General features: G+C 37.6%; 1 protein-coding gene across 1 annotated transcript in view; it reads left to right on the top strand.

Annotated features, from left to right (window-relative positions):
- Positions 1–17,245, top strand: part of LOC100745903 (complexin) — a 329,300-nt gene that overhangs the window by 123,078 nt on the left and 188,977 nt on the right. The window contains exon 2 of the mRNA XM_024368498.2: positions 4,590–4,684. Within this exon, the coding sequence (XP_024224266.1) occupies positions 4,630–4,684 (55 nt within the window). The 5' untranslated portion in view covers positions 4,590–4,629. The remainder of the gene's footprint in view (positions 1–4,589; positions 4,685–17,245) is intronic.

Here is a 17,245-nt window from a genome sequence, read left to right as displayed (position 1 = left end):
TCCGGCGTCGGAACACAAACGACCAAGCCGAGTTTCCCTCGTAGAAATACAGAAGAGGAATTTCTTTAATGTCGTATGAGAAATGGAGTTTCTTTCGGAGAGGGTTTGCTTACGAGATGTTTGTTCGTGTCGCGGCAATTCGCATGAACGAGCTGGCGAATATTTCGTGAATGCTGTAAATAGAAGGCTTGCCGTACGATTTGTAGCGAAACGCGACAGCCGTGATTCGTCTAACAATTCTATTTCCTTGGCGCCAGACCGGAGACATTAACGCATTTCCCTCGCTAAGGGAATAGAATTCCTGTTGCACTCGTGACGTCTGTATGCGATAATCGCGCAACGATGTAACGCGAACAACCTATGAAACGCCTGATTTAATTACAACTCGCTCGTTATCGCTTGCTGTGATTTCTGTTAACGTTAATTCAATAGACTTGGCGCTAATATCCTCCTCTCGTTATCTCGGCCGACTACATGATCGTTATAGTTATTCGTACAAAATGTTCCGACGAACTGTGGTCCATTCGGCGACAGGCTGGTTTTGCACGAGAAAACGAATCGAAGATAATAGAATTTTGTCATGTGACACTTCATCTTCGAAAAGATGGAAAATTTGGAAAATTCAGGTATACTTAAAGTTAGCTAATTACAGACTAGGCTAATTACAGATGAGTAAACAATCAACAGGAGATTATTCCATATGTGAAAATAAGTCAAAAGCGTAAAGTACAATTTTTCCATTTCAAGCCTCGTTTCCGAGAATATAGTTCGAACGCGTTTACTTAAGAATTAAGAAGAAAGAAGAAACTAAAGCAACCAAGCAATTGCTGGGACATCCTAATAGTTACTTTGGATAAAAGCGTGCTTTCTTTCGAACGATTGTAATCTCGAAATTCTTTTGACTCTCGTGTTCCATATGGGAACTCCGCTAATATCTTCTTCTCATCATCTCGTTCCACTAAAGTGATCGTTACAGTTTGTAGTTACTTCCGACGACGACGACATGGTGTAATTTCTCTCCCTTTTTACGATTAATCTCGAAATTCTTTTAGTTCTTACATTTGACATAGAAACACGCCATTCTTATTTCGTTCCCTAACACGTTGACAGTCCAAATATTTAGCCCAGTTCCTATTCCTACGTTTATTCTTCGTTGTTTCTGTTTTCTTCATTGCGTGTGTTTTCTTCATTTCTTCATTTGTCACTATCATATATTATTCATAATTGACAATCAGCCGAGTAATTTATTTAACACGTTGAACACCTAAAAGCGTCATCAATCTGTCAGAATCTATACGTTCGTGTAGTCCATACGTCTATAAAGAAATCGAATTTTTAACGCAGATCAACACACGATCGTTGTTCCTTCACGCTAGAGGTTTCGTCTCGGCGCTGCGTGCAAGGTCAACCGAAAGTGCACAAGATACCGGCCCGGTGACCTAGAGTTTTCCGTTAAATTATTCAACGCGCTGACATGGCAGTTTTCACGCCGATAAGCAACATGTCGTGCGCTTAGATACGATGCACACGAGCAAGTCTTCTCGCGCGCGTTTCAATAATATACGTTGCGTTGTACGGGGAAATACGTACGCATCATAGTGATTCTTCAAGTATTCAGAGTACAATGAAAATTGACACACACGCGCGTTTAGGTACGTAATTCGTGTATTAGTCATGTTCTCTTCCGCGGTTATGTTCCTTTTAAAAAGAGAACACCCCACTGATCTCACTAAGGAAATAAAACAATGAAACTCGAAGATGGTATCCCGCTAGGGGTAGCCATCCTCATGTTAATTAGCAATTAAGTTAGAAAAATTTACCAAATGTCCAGCTGGACAAATTGTAAAGTACAAATTAAATAATAAAAATACACGTTCCTTAATTTAAGATATCGTTGCACGGGTGGTGAGCAAACTTCCTTCGCAATTATTATTTATTTAGAATAATCACGATCTGTCGTGATAGCTCGTTTGTATCGAGCGTTGCTCTTCATCTTAACATTTCTCGGACGATATTCGCGAATTCGTGCCGCTTTCTTGCCAAATTGTCGGCGTCGCGAAATTAAAATACTTTTTATCGTGACCGGACCGAGGACGTCGACGTCTCGACATTGATATCGACATCGACATCGACATCGACGTCGACGTCGACATTCGACATCGACATTCGACATCGACGTGGCCGTCCCACGAGATGCGTATTTCATTTTCGTACGGAAAGAGACTAGAGAAGGTCGACGGACGATGGAGAAGAGAAAATGAAAGGAAGTCCGAAGGGAGAGAAAACGACCGAACACGGGGTGATATTTCAAGCAAAGGTTGCCCCTCGACGACTATTAGTCGAATGATCGTCTCGCTTTGCGTAAAAACGCTTGCATTACCAATCGAACGACTCTTATTTCAGTTGAACGATGAGCAGAAATTACAACGTGCGACTCAATACGAAGATGAAAATAACTCGGCGATAATTCGATCTTTCGAAATGTACTTCAAATAGTTGCTGTTAATATATTTCCTCGTGTAACTTGCCTATTTATCGTCAAAACATTATGGTACATTAAAACGATCGAAGATAAAATCGGAACGCTTGAAAACACACGGACATCTGCAAGTCATTGGAGAACGCACGTGTCTTGCAGTAAATTCGTGTTTAAACAGACGATTTAATGTGGCGGAATATAATTGTCAAATGGCTGCAAGGTTTCTCAATTAATCGTAAAAATCAATAACACCACGTACTTACAACTTTATCTTGCTATTTACATTTTTATAAATTTCTCCTACATGGCGGACGAACAAAAGATGACAAACAGATAGCGTTGTTGTGACCAACGCGAAGAGGAGATCCGTACTTGTTCCGCGACATTTATTTCCATACTTGCATCGAACGCCCGAAGGAACGAGAGAAATCCCATTGCTTTCTTATTTCCAAGCGGTAGCTTGGAAATTATTCGCGGATCGCGGTGTCGTTTCTTTCTTGGTTTCAGGCGATAAGAGCAGCTTCCTATGGGCAAGTGGGCGGCATTTCTCGCTCTCGTTCTACTCAGGATATTTTTCGACGTTTTATTCGGATATGTGGTAGAATCGTTTTATCGAAAAGCCGATTCCTTGACTATCGGCTCGTTCTCTTTAACAAACCGTGGCAAATTGTCGCGGACGCACGCGGCGGGTGTGCCATTTCTTTGAAAAAATCGTCCCTTCGCCGTTATATTACGCGGCCACTTGCCAGAACTTCAAATCGAATCGAACGCCGGTATTACTTCCCATGACGTCATAAAAAGGATTTACGAGCTGAAACCATATAATGTTATTACCCGAAATGGTTATCCCTTTGGCCAAAGAGATTTCACCATATATATATATATATATATATATATATATATATATATATATATATATATATATATATATATATATATATATATATATATATATATATATATATATATATATATATATATATATATATATATATATATATATATATATATATATATATATATATATATATATATATATATATATATATATATATATATATATATATATATATATATATATATATATATATATATATATATATATATATATATATATATATATATATATATATATATATATATATATATATATATATATATATATATATATATATATATATATATATATATATATATATATATATATATATATATATATATATATATATATATATATATATATATATATATATATATATATATATATATATATATATATATATATATATATATATATATATATATATATATATATATATATATATATATATATATATATATATAAACGCCACCCCGGACTATTATCTCTGCTGTATTTTAAAAGAGACGTTAGTGCAACAAATTTTTGTCCTCACGTTTCTCCGATATTTTTCTCTTCGATGGAAAATATTAGGTTGAGCAATATAAGTCGCCTGCTTGAAGCTCTAAGTAATAAGTTGAAACTAATAAGTTGGTGTCTTCTTAAGAGTTCACATACAGTGTTATTCTCACTTTCGCTATTCTTTTTACTTTCACGTAATATCTTTCTGTGTAATTACACTGCAGATTTTTAAGCGAATTTCATACTTTCAGCAATATAAATAAAGAAATGAAACTTCGATACATACAAATTTATTTCGCCTATTAAATCCTATAACAAATATCTCACTTTGAGTATTTTTCATATTTTTGCATGTTTCGTACATTTCGCGCGTTATTGTTATACCTTTGTTGCTTGCCTGGCGGAATTGCAATTCCTCGTTTGGACTCTTTTTAATTTCTCTTAAACGCGTAAAGATCTGCAATCTATATACATACGTGTAATCAACTGTCAACTGATCTCTCTCGCTTCTTCATAAATTTGTATTTTTCATTAAAAAATTGAAAGGCGTGTATTTTTAAATTCTTTAAAAAGACGAACAAACTTATGATTCGATGCAAAATGTTTTAAAACTCTCTAAAGGATCCTCTCCTTAAAAAAAAAAAAGAAAAAATAGAAAAATGAAAAAGAATAAAAATTTCGAGCGGTCCTATATATCCAAATTCCAGTACTAAAAAGATCTTTTGTTACAGATCTGGTTTTTGCCGAGTGTTGAACAACAAGAACCAAAATGGCAGCCTTCGTGGCGAAGCAGATGGTCGGCAACAAGCTGAACGCAGTTAAAGGTGAGTTTTTATACATCGGAAAATTCGTTTTCTTCTACAATTACCTCGTTTTCTTCTGGCCTTCTAGAATTTCCTTGATATATAATTTTCTGGGGCAAGTAATTAACTACCAATCGCGTAGCTTCTATAACACGAAACTCCTCAATCATCACAACGCTTTTTACGGAATAAAAGAAACGGGGAAGCAGATCGGGGAATTGAGACGAGCAATTGCTACGTAAGACGACTGAATGCAATTACAATGGCCTGACTGACAGGCAATTTACTAATTCACGCGCGGAAATCGTTGATCTCCGTTTCACGCGACCAAGAAACCGAATTAACGAAGAACGCTTGATTCGGAAGCGATCGACCGCGAAACGAGAAGACATCTTGTTTCATTGAATCAAGCCTGGAAATATCTCGGGCAGAGGTCTTTTAAAATATAACGCGACTCGTGAAAGATAGATAACATTTTACTAATTGGTAATTATTATTAATTATTTACCATGCAAAGTATTTTATTTAAATACTTTAATAAACTATATGGGATGAGTAGGCAACACAAATTTGCACTCATGAATACATTCCAAACTAGAATGGATAATAAATGCATCAAAGTTGGCTAGTATCATTCTGGCAATTGTTAAATATTATCAATTATTTATGAAACAAACTGTTTTACGCAACACACATAATACCACGTAATTCGAAAACGTTCGTGAGGCTTTCATTAGAAATTCCTATTAAATATCGAGATATTTGAATAAATACCTACAGCTTTTGGGTGAACACCGAAGAGAAATAAAGGGAAACCGTGTCTCTATTTTTCAGCGAGGCAACGTCGTACGTACATGAAAGAAATTTTGAATCGTAGCTGGCATATGTTCTCCTCCATCTGTCTCATTCACCAAATATGCCGTAGTCTCGTATTATTTATCCTAATCACTGCAAAGCTTATGTCAAAGGCATGGAAGACAAGAAATGGAATAATTTCATTGAAGCAACGAAAAAAGACGAAATATTTTTCAAAAAAAAAAGACTCGTGAAATTATAAATGACAGAAAGTCTGATTCTACTTGAATCTTCCTTAAAATTCCCTTCGAATTTTCCGAACAACCTGACATATTTATAGAAGGTTGAAATACTTTCATAACCCACTTATAGGAAAAATTGGGAACGGAATTTGCAATTATGGGTACATTCCAAAGAGGGATGGATGATAAATGCGATAAAGATGAACACGTACGAGGGTTCTATCGTATGTTCCTTCTACTGATGATCATCGTACTCGTATTACCGATCGACAGACCGTTCCTTTTCCAAACGATATAAAACAGCAATAATAAGAGATGGTTGGCTTGGTTTCGCGATCGTGACGAATTAATGGTGCAAACGTGAGATCGGAAAGTGCCGTTTCATCGCTCGGCCACGCGAAAAGCACCGTTTCACCGCGTCTTAATATATTTCTTCGGTAAGGGAACATCAGTCTTTCGGTCGGTAATTTAGCACGCGAATTAAGATTGATCGCTCGCACGAAGCAGGAAGGAAGAAAGCATTAGAGCAAATGACGAAGCACCGTTCGCCCCCTGTGGATCGGCGACTATGGAAAAAAAAATGATTTGCTTACGCCTTCGTTTCCTATATATAGTACGGTAGGGTTATTTGATTCACCTAAATTCCCACACCTTAAAATTCAATCTTCAACTCTGTACAGAATAACGAAACTCGTTACATGTCATGAAACATCATTGATCTTTGGTGTAATAAGGGAAGAACGAGGAAATATCGCCTGCTTTAAGCCCAGCAAGAGAAAATATCAAAAAATATAGTAAGCTTCTGTTTAAGCTAAAATTATATAGTTTTTACATACGTTACAGAATATACGTATATTACATACATTGTATGGTATATATTCTAAAGAAAATACTCTAAAGAAGAAAATAATCTGCTAAGATAAATTAATATACACAGGCTAGGGAATTCTGATAATTACAAACGAGAATATTGACGTTAGTTCAACAAACTTTCCTTTTCACGAATAGAGGTGATATCTTCTTAGAAAACTGTGTCTACCGAGTCGTCGATGTAAGTACGCGATATACTTGACGATTTATCAGGCCGGTAAAAACGAGTCGAGTAATAATCTGTTATGAAACGTAGATGGCATAGAAATTGTTCGCAATCGGATTCGACGATTACTTAGCTCGGCTCAAATGTTCTTCCGACACAAATAACCATACTTTACGGCGCGCACCATCAATCACGATATAGTCAACAAAGAAAAGATTCGATTCGATTTCTTCGAAAACGAAGGGCCACGCGGAAAGATTGTATTGCATATTTCCGATTCATATTTTCACTTCGAATCACCTGCTTATCTATTATGCCGCGATTAACAGGACACCTTGTATATAAATATTTTTAACTCTATCGATCCGAGTTAAAAGAATCGTTTCTTAACGCGTACTCAAGCGACTGATAATACTCGAAATAGAATCTTTACCCGGTTGCTTCGCTGGTTTAATGCTGTTCACGTAACTGTGTCAGCGACGTGTATAAAAAGCTTGGCCGCGAAGCAAAGCGAGCCAGCGACGTTAATAAGCTCGACAAACGTGGCTCGACTCCCGACGTTTCCGATTATACGGAATAATATACTGCATTAAAGTCAAGTTGGTCATAGTTGACGACTTTAACACGATGCTTTTCCATCGTTGCTTCATCTCGAAAGACAGAAGCAGATGCGGCTAAATATCACGCTGTTAATCGTGCAATCGCGAGATTAAAGCGAATGACCAGAGCAGACGTACATTTGATTAAAACATCTGCAAGTGCCATCGAGTTCTCGAAAATTCCTATGCAGCGTTCCAACGTCGATCGATTATATCATTCGCGACTAATTTTGTTATCCAGCTTGATGATAATCGGTAGCGGCAAATCAAATTTCAAAGCTAATAATTTCATCGGTTTGCGATTAATCGCCCGCATAGTTCCAATCTCTTCTCCTTCAATCCCTCTTACCTTCTAGGTCATACGAGCTCCTTTCACAAATTAAATTGAACGGCACATTTTACGATGAAATTTTTCAAGAAGTTGCTGATCATACCGAATGAAGATATTTGGAGGGAGATGTCCGTGTATGCAGAAAGTATTAGAAAGATGTATACGCGCTGCGACAGAAGAAAAATATATAAAAATATAAAAATTGTAATAGTAATTGTAGAATTTCGATTATAGATATGTTCATTTTTGCTCTACCAATCTCCCTGGGCTATTAAATTGCATATCTTTTTTAATGTTAGTAATTTCGTTCGCGTATATATATATCTATATCCCTTACAATCGGATGAATTAAACGTACATACTAATTAAACGTTAATTTTAGGTGAAACTGAAAAGAAATGCGTTACTTGAACTAAATTTTGCGCTTCTGGAGAAGATAAAAAGCAGAGATTATAAGGACGATCCGAAAACGTTGCAATATCCTAGCTTGTGTCTCACAGACGAACGAATATCCACGATATTTACCGGGATAACCGATGTTTCGAATAACCGAGGTTCTACCGAGCTAAATTTATACAGACATTAAGGAACGAATGCAAATCAGCTTTGACTCCTACAATTATGATAGTTGCTCGAGGCAGTTACCATAAACGTTCAGACGCTTTTGATTATGGCTATTACTGGACGTTGCCAAGGTGTCCAGTGGGATTGCATGCCATTCCAATTTCTTCTAGAAACGCTGCCAGTCATAACATTCATTAAAGTGTGTACGTTATGTATATTGTACTATGAGTAATTAATATGTGCGTTACTTATCATCATTATAATCATGGATACTGAAAAATGAAATCGGTTCTTGTAATAAATTTTACTCATATGGTTATATAACAATCTCTTTTTAAATGTATTTGTCGAATCAGCACGCACGTGACCTTTAAATCCTGGCAGCAGATGATAAAAGTTCCTTCCTCAAAAGGATGATCCTGGCACAGAGAATACCCATCTCGATCTTCTTCGGCGAAAGAACGCTGAATCCGTATTTCAGCGGGCCAGTTTAATTTTCCGCGGATTTTACCACGCGTATTTCGCGTGGCCAGGGGAAACGTCGCTCTGCGAACGGGACACTCGATCGTTGTTATTCGAGTTACAATTACAAGTTGGCTAGTTAGAGCGGGAATTGAAGAGGAGCAGAGCGTAGGCCGGGAGCCGACGCGTCGCCAGCTGGCTTGTCGGCTTGCTGGCAGGTTGAACGATGGCCCGCAATAAAACTTGTGTCATTAAGGGAAAGTTTTAGCCTCCGCGAACGCCACGGGAACGAACCGTATCACGGGGAATCCGTAATGGGAAAATGGGGACCTTCGTCAAACGAACCAGCCCCGACCTCGAATCTTTCTTCGGGTAAAGCTTAACTCACTTGGACGCGATCAATCCATCCTTCTTCCCATCTCGTGGCTTTTCCAACCTCCTACCATCTCGATACCGCGACTTCTTCCACTTATTTTTACTCAGCCGCTCTCCCAATGTCCACCATTATACATAGAAGTAGATATATCGAACTCGTAGTCGAGTGATTCAACGTTTTCGTACGATCCTTTTACGTGGTCGGTTAAAACGCATCAGCAAATGTTTCTTGTAACAGTGGTCTCTTGTAGAAGTGTACAGAAAACAAACCCAATTTCAAGAGTTGAGACTGGTAATCGCGTAGATTGCTCCTCTTGCAATCCCAGATTACAGATCGGAATCCCAATGGATCCTTTTCGATTCTTCTCGACTAAATTCTGGAAATTAATGTTGCTGGCTTTCGCGTACTTTTTTCGATCTTTTATCTCCAATAAATTCGCCAAACTAATATTCTCGATTTTCATCGTTATCTCCTCTCCTATTTTTCGTTTGAAATAAATTCCCCAAATTAACATTCTCTTATCCTTTATCTCGAATGAATCCGCCAAATGAATATTCTTAATTTTTATTACCATTTTCCATCTCAAATAAATTGTCCAAATGAATATTCTTTTATCTTCTATCTCAAATACACCCGGCAATTTAATTTTCTTCGTTTTCACTGCCTTTTCTTTGTTCACTTCTCAACACAAATATATTCTCCAAACGAATATTCTTTATTTTCACCTCTCTTGGCTCTCGGCTCGGTTAGTTTATACTTTGAGATATAAAATCCGATAACAAGAACCGTTGATGCCTTTCGACATTAAAAACTTTCCAATACTTTCCAATTATAATATAAAATACTTTCCAATTTCGATAAATAGCAATAATTCTTCAAAAGTATATAAATAGTTCATCTCGATACCATTGACAGGTTCACTCTGAATGAATCACGGTTCTTAACCGTTTCCCTAGCAATTATCACAGTTTGTCCGTCACGGTGTAAAGCAAAGCGGAGTGAAGAGGAACAGAGACGGAAGTTCCAAGTGCCGGAAACCCCCAGTGGTTTGTTCGGGGGTGCGACGGGGTTTAACGGGAAATGCGGTGGAAAACTTTCGCCAAGCTTCAAAGAGTGGATGAATCGAATGGCAATTAGTTTGGAGATGACCTGAATGCAAGATAGGACATTGGGCTGAGAACATATATAGGGCGAGCCAAGAAGGAAGAGGAGGAGAAATGATATAAGAGTCAAATGGGGGGAAAAAGTGTTAGAAGAAGCGTTAGAATAAAGGATCTTTTCGAGGAAGAAGATCATCGAGTGGATAAGGAGGGAAAAAAATTGATAGAAGGGCGTTGAATAAAAAGCTGTTATACGATGTGTAAGAAAAAGGGGTGATAGGGGAAAAGAGATTAAGCAAAGAGGGTGACAGAAAGAACAGGGGTGTACGAATTAGACCGAGTATCAGGGAAAGTGTGAACAAGAACGACGAACATCAGTGCGTCGCAATTTCGAATATTAATCTTCTATAAGGTTTCAGATTTCATCAATATAATAGTGACAGTCGTGCCTTATTACAGCGCCAATGAGATTTTAAAATGTTTTATAAAACACGTACGATATGCATATAAAAGTCTTCAAACTGATTTCTCAATTTCGTTAAATACAATTGATATTCAATTTTCTAGAAACGAATACTTTCCAAAAATTCACTCAACGCATAAAGAAGACATAAAAGTGGTGAATTCTAAGATAAATTGTGATAGAAAATGGAACGAATAATAACAGTAAATTCTAAGGTAAATTGTGATACACAATGTAAAATTCTAGGTTAAATTATGGTAAAATGTCATATGATAAATAATGGTAAACCGCGAGATAAAATTAAAAACCTGTGTTCGTAACATCATCACTTTCCTGTACTTTCCAATTTGTGGAATTGATTAATGTGGCTTTTAACCGGCTCATATATAAATTCCTCTGCTGGCCTCCTTTCCCAGCACCCCTTCTCCTGTGCTCCGGAGCATCCAAACTGCTGCAGGTTTTTCCTCGGTCAGCCGGTTAATTGAAATCCCGTGGATCGATCGACCGCGACCTACGCTGCTGTGCGGTTGCTTGTTGGAAGTCGACCGAATGGCTTTGGTCTTCGACGTTCAGAGGTGATGTAGCTTCCTCTCAAATTCTCTATGCATTCCTCGAGATGCATTTTCTGTCTTGGAACACACAGGGCTGGGGTCAAAATGGCTTCGCACGATAAACAGATGTCAGAGGGTGAAATGGGGCGAAACGATGAGTTTACTGGAAATATGGTGGATCGTGTTACTTTCTAGGACGCGCAGGATATCTATCACCAGAAAATTCGGCGTTTCCTCGGGAAATCTCCCTATTTCACGGTACTCGTTGTCTTCATAGATTCGACCGGATTCGCGGTTCGAAGGAGCGCAATAATCCCATTCGCGGCGGATTTATCTGCGTGGAGCGATTCCACTTGAAATCGTTGATATTCCCAACTGCGAACACCTATCGGCTTTTAACCTCGATTTATGTCGAATTGCTATGAAGAGAATAGATTGGCACGAAGAGCATCAAGATTTCCCTCTTGCACGATTCAATTAATAGCTACTCTTAACGCTGCACGCGAATTTCGTATATTTTGTCCTGAGAGCTGCAATAGATTGAAATATACTCGCGCTATATCGTCACGTTTCATTTTTGCGAAATATTATTATCGTCATATTTGTGTATTTTTTTCCAACGAATTCTCCAGTGGCTGTAAAAAATATTTATACATCGCCGTATTTATTATTGCACTGATACATTAGTTAATTAGACTTGACTATAATAAATCTCGTAGCATTTATAGTATTTTCAGGCGATTAGAAAAATTTGGCGCTATGGAAGTGAAATATAGAACTTTTCTTTTTGTTTTTATTAAGTTTCATTGGATAATAAAGGCATACACGAATACCTTTTTTGTGGCTACCGTAAATCGTTCATATTGTTGAAAATTTATCTTTCTTTACTGGTTCTGAAAAATTTCGTGATATATGGCTCACCTATGACCACCGTGTGGCAGGCAACGTATTCATTTTAATTTTTGCTTGTACGGTAACCAACACGACGGCATAGAAAGCTGAAAATCGTTGGTTTGATATTGTAATGCTAAGTGGACAACGGTTGTGAATATCTCGAATCTAGTTTAATGGTGTTTATACGTTATGCTGTTAGATAAGTAACAACCTTTACGCCGCTCTTTCGAGAAAACTTTCGAAATAGCCGAGCGCTCTAATTTTCGAATTTTCAGCGCGAATAGAGAGACTCATCGAAAGAAGTTTGTTATGTTTGGGATTGAAGAAACTTCGCCACGATGCTCACCGTAATCCCCTCGCAAATCCTTTGAGCGCTATTAGCGACTTCGTTGCTGGACCTAACTTCCGCCGGGTTTTCTCCTATATACGAACGCAAATATTATTTAATCCTTTACGCTCGTCCTGCTCTTGAACCATGCTTTCGGTATATTCCATGCTTGAGAAACCTCGCGACTTCTGCCTACGAAGGCGCGCATATTATCGACCTAAACTACTGCTCGAACGTGTCTGGATACTTTGTTTATTTTTGACAAGCAGAATTTTAATTTCTAAATTACAAACGAATCAAACTGTAACGATTTCATGTTACATTATCGATTACCGTGATAGTTACGTATAGTGGTATATTATAACTCGATTAAATTGACTTTTGAATGTATGCAATGGTGAAATTGCCATTCGTAATTGACTAAATCTTATTGTGGAATTATTCTGTTGCTTGACTCTTCACCTTCAGGTTCTTTAATCTTTGAGTCATAAATAGAACGTACTTTTATTAATAGGAATAAGGAAATGGAACTTACATAAAGATTTATTTCTTCTATTGAAGAAAGTAAGAATTACTTCGCTTTGAGTATTTTTTATATTCTCGCATACTCTACAAATCCTTAAATCTTCCGTATGCAAATAAAAATCTGATTATGAGATAAATTAAGAACAGCCTTCTAAACTGATAGGATTACTTTTGATGTGAATACGATCGGTCGATGGTTAAATAACAAATGTATTAACATTATAGTCTGATGATTTCATAACAACATAGTAAGTGTTGTATCCCATTACTAATCTATGCTTAATTCGTATATGTAGTTTAATAAAATTTACATACCGTTATTATAGACCGATTAAAGTGTCCGTATATAATCTATTTCGGTTTTCAGTTATTTGGAAGTTGTTGACGAAGCCACAAAGAAAACAGAGAATAAAATAAGCCTAGAAAACGTAGCCAGCCCATAGCCAAGAATAGAATATTAACGCAACCGATAAACCATCGATAATGATGACCGTTACGCACATTCATTTTGAATCGAAACAATTCACTGGCATTTGCATACCATTTGCGTGATTTATAATACTAGAGATAATTATCTTCGTATCCAGCCACCATAAATACCGCTCATGTGCATATTGCCACTCCTCTTCTCTATGGCCTCTTATGCCAATCGTTCTGCTGTTTGTTCACAGTATCTCTTCGTTGGTTGTATTAATTTTCGCCTTTCTATGTTTCATTACCTTGTACCCTTACTTTTTAAACATAACTTTTCCTCGTGCCTTTGAATATTTCAAAAATATCTATCGTCGTGACATTATGCGATATTCAAGATGTTAGTTTGTGTTCAAGATGTTCCCTTAACATACAGTTAAAGATTTGGCATACTTGATACAAATACAAGGAACATCCATTGTACGCTGTAACAAAACACAGATGAAAATAATTAATATTTTGTTAATCACTACATCTTGTGACATTTCTTGTTCTCTTCCCATATTCTTCATATAAAATTGTATATATAAAATATACAAATTAGCGTATTTCTTCAGTTCGCCCCATGAAGATATAATTTTACCACAAAAATTAGCAATTTAACTATAATGCAATATATTTCGATTTATTGCAGTCCCAAAGGCAAAGTAAATAAAATTCACGTGTCAGCCGATATGATAAGGGAAGATGAGCGACGATCTTAAGTCACCGATGAGTCGATAGCAAGAAGAAAACTAATTAACGAGCCGATTGTCGCGCGTTCCACTTGGCCAGGCTGCACGTCGTTGCATCAATTATCTCGCCGTATCCGGGATCGCATCTGGGCCGATGGGCAGGGTTTGAATTATGGCGGCTCCAGGCTGCGGTTGGAACTAGCCAGAGCGTAGCTGCGATGCTGGTCGACCAACGTGTTCCGCGTGTTTCGTGGGAAACGCGGTAGAATGATCGTCGTGCGATTTAAACCAACTCCCACGTGAACTCTATTTACGATGCGACCAGTTCACTTTTTTCCCAGAGTTTTCCTACGACCGAACAAAGGCCAGAAAACAAAAGACTACGAGCCGACCAACAAACTTTTCCGCGACTTATACCGCCCCCATTTTAAACTATTTTCCAACGTTGTCGTTCTCTTCTGTGCCCCTCGGTTCTTCTTCGGCGATCGATGAAGAACAAGAGAATAGAAATGACTCGCAGTGAATTGAATTTTAATTGCTCGAGCGATTGTACGAAGATTGAAAATCGATGCGGACCTTGTAGGATGTACATTAATTAATGAAAGCTTTGTACGTAGTGCAAATTCGTGCGATAAGTTCGATACATGGTTCTAGACTAGGTTCGTGTCTGTGTTTCTATACTCTTCGAAAATATTTTACGAACGCAGAACGATAAGCTCGCCAAATGACTCATTTTATATGATATAGCTTGGTTAATGAGGACAGGATGAAGTTTTAAATGAACGAATGGCGAACATTTTTATTTCCACGTGAAGCGATCCAACGCAACCGTTCCAAGTCATAGCATATTTCTAGCGCAGTTAAAAAATAATACGAAAAGAAGAAACACATAAAAGATTTGTCGTAAAAAGATTTGACAAAGAATTGTCGTATCTCTATCTTCTTTTTTTTGTAAGTCTAATGATACACGTGCAATGTGCATTGTTTCCTTAAATAAAAATGCATTTCTTCCTTCACAATCCAACCTCCACGAATCCAACCTCGAAATCTCGTGAATGTGAAAAGATATCGAGACAAAGTGGTAGAAACTGAATAGCACGTCAGATATCCTAAATAAAATTCATCTTTGGGTGTTTCGTGTTATATGCAAATTTTCTATAAAAGAAATACGTTTGTCCTTCATAGAAATTATTGTCTGCTGTCCTCGCGCGAACCATAAAATCCTATCTTATGACGTGTTCTGTTAAGAAACCGTGAATGAGCCTATTGGATAAACTGAAGCAAATGAAGGATGCTGCACGCGTTTAGTATGTGCTGTACGTTCAGTATGATTCGCCGCTTCCACTTTTTAGTCAGGGAATCGGCTGAACGGGACACGCGAGTGGACACGCGGGCTGCGGGTATCGTACATCGTTTTCGAAAGTGCATTCGTGTCAGCGCCAGGGAGACAGCTGCGCCGTGATGGCTCGTTGAAATGACTAGACCGGCCCTCGAATAAATCACGAGGCGCATAATTAATTGGGACGATTGTTTGTCGCGCGGTGATATCGATGAACAGGCTGAATCGTCGGCACGCGCTTAGTCTCGCGTCGATATCCCATTCTCGATATACGACCTTCGTTCTCGCGCTCCAACGCATTTCCAATTTCTCGATTCACCGATAGAGGAACGTACCTTCCCCTGTCTTCCTTGTAAACATTTTCTGGCCGGATCAAGCCTTCTTTTTACAGTAAAATCTCGTTTACCCGCGTTTCTCTACGAAGAGGCAAATTGGTCGTAAAGTAACTTGAGAAAAAAATTAAGCAGATCGGTGCAATTGAACTACGAATCTTCGAGCAATTTCATATTTCTATTGATGTAACTGAGACGATGAAACCCACGCAAGGATTTATTTCACCCATTAAATATCGTAACGCGTAACTCACTTCGAATATTTTTCAGAGTTTTGCCTTTTATAGTTACAATGTGCATTTTGTGTATTTCTAAATCTCAACATGTTCAACTTATCTTACTTTCAATTTTGAGCGAGTTACAGTCTGTGTATCGTTATGCACTTCAGAATTGAAACTGTCTGAACGTTTAAATCATTTGACAAAGCAGCTTCGCGTGTCCTTCTGCGAAAAAATTCGCCGAATCTCTGGTCAAGAGTTTAAACGATAGAAATCACCGACGAAGCATGAGAGGGATTATGTTCATAAATATCGCTGTATGTATATACGTAGGGTAGATCGACAGTTGCATCGCGGTTAAACAGTGGTCGGTTCGCGTACGCGTAACCAACACTTCGGTTCCGTTTGTTTTATATTTGCTCGATGATTTACCGATGCCAGTGAGTGACGTTTAATTATTCCGGCTCGTTTTGCGCACCCGTCACAGGTTAATTTAATAACTTGCCCGCGGATCGTTCGCGCTCAGCGTCACGTGCCGCATCGAAACGCATTGACCAACCTCTCGAAACTAATTTTCGAATTGGCCTCGGTGCTCGGGACGATATGGTTTTTATTCGAGTAATTAAACGAGGTGCGGTTTCCATAAAAAGTAAACACAGTCACGGGAGCCAGTCTTATTCGTGGGGAAACTTGTTTGTACGAATAGGACACGGTATAAGACAGGTATTCCGCCTCTTCTTATTAATCTAATTCTTATTAGTCTCGTTTGCTCAATTATTTGCCAGCTAATGGAGATTAGTAAATAAACAAGTTGCAGATTACGAATTATAAACTTGTCTTTTACAATTTCACGATTTTAAGAGCTACAGAATGATTAACATTCTTGTGATTGATTTCTTTTGAAAGATAATAAAAATGCAGATAAGATCTGTACACTACGAATTTTACTTTTATTATTAACTCTTGTACTAAAACTTTGTCATCATATTCATAAGAGTCATCTACTCTGTAACAGTATAGTTACATCATAAATATTTATTTATTGCTTCGAGCAAATATAAATCCACTTTGTAAAATTATGTCCTCTTTTCACGCTTCTTATTTTACAAACATTCTTTTGTCCTTTATCGTTGATCATATAAGAAAATACTGAAAGATACTTCCGATTTCTAGTTCGCCATTAATTTGTATATTTTAACATTCGCGTATATTTCATACAAAATGATCAAACGTGTACTTGAACGACAGTGTACGTTCTCACCAACAGGTACATCCGTTGTTC

The sequence above is a fragment of the Bombus impatiens genome, unplaced genomic scaffold, assembly GCF_000188095.3.
Source record: "Bombus impatiens unplaced genomic scaffold, BIMP_2.2 scf_0452, whole genome shotgun sequence".
Classification (NCBI taxonomy): Eukaryota; Metazoa; Arthropoda; class Insecta; order Hymenoptera; family Apidae; genus Bombus; species Bombus impatiens.
Note: the sequence above shows the minus strand (reverse complement) of the source record. Positions and strands in the feature narration are given on the sequence as shown.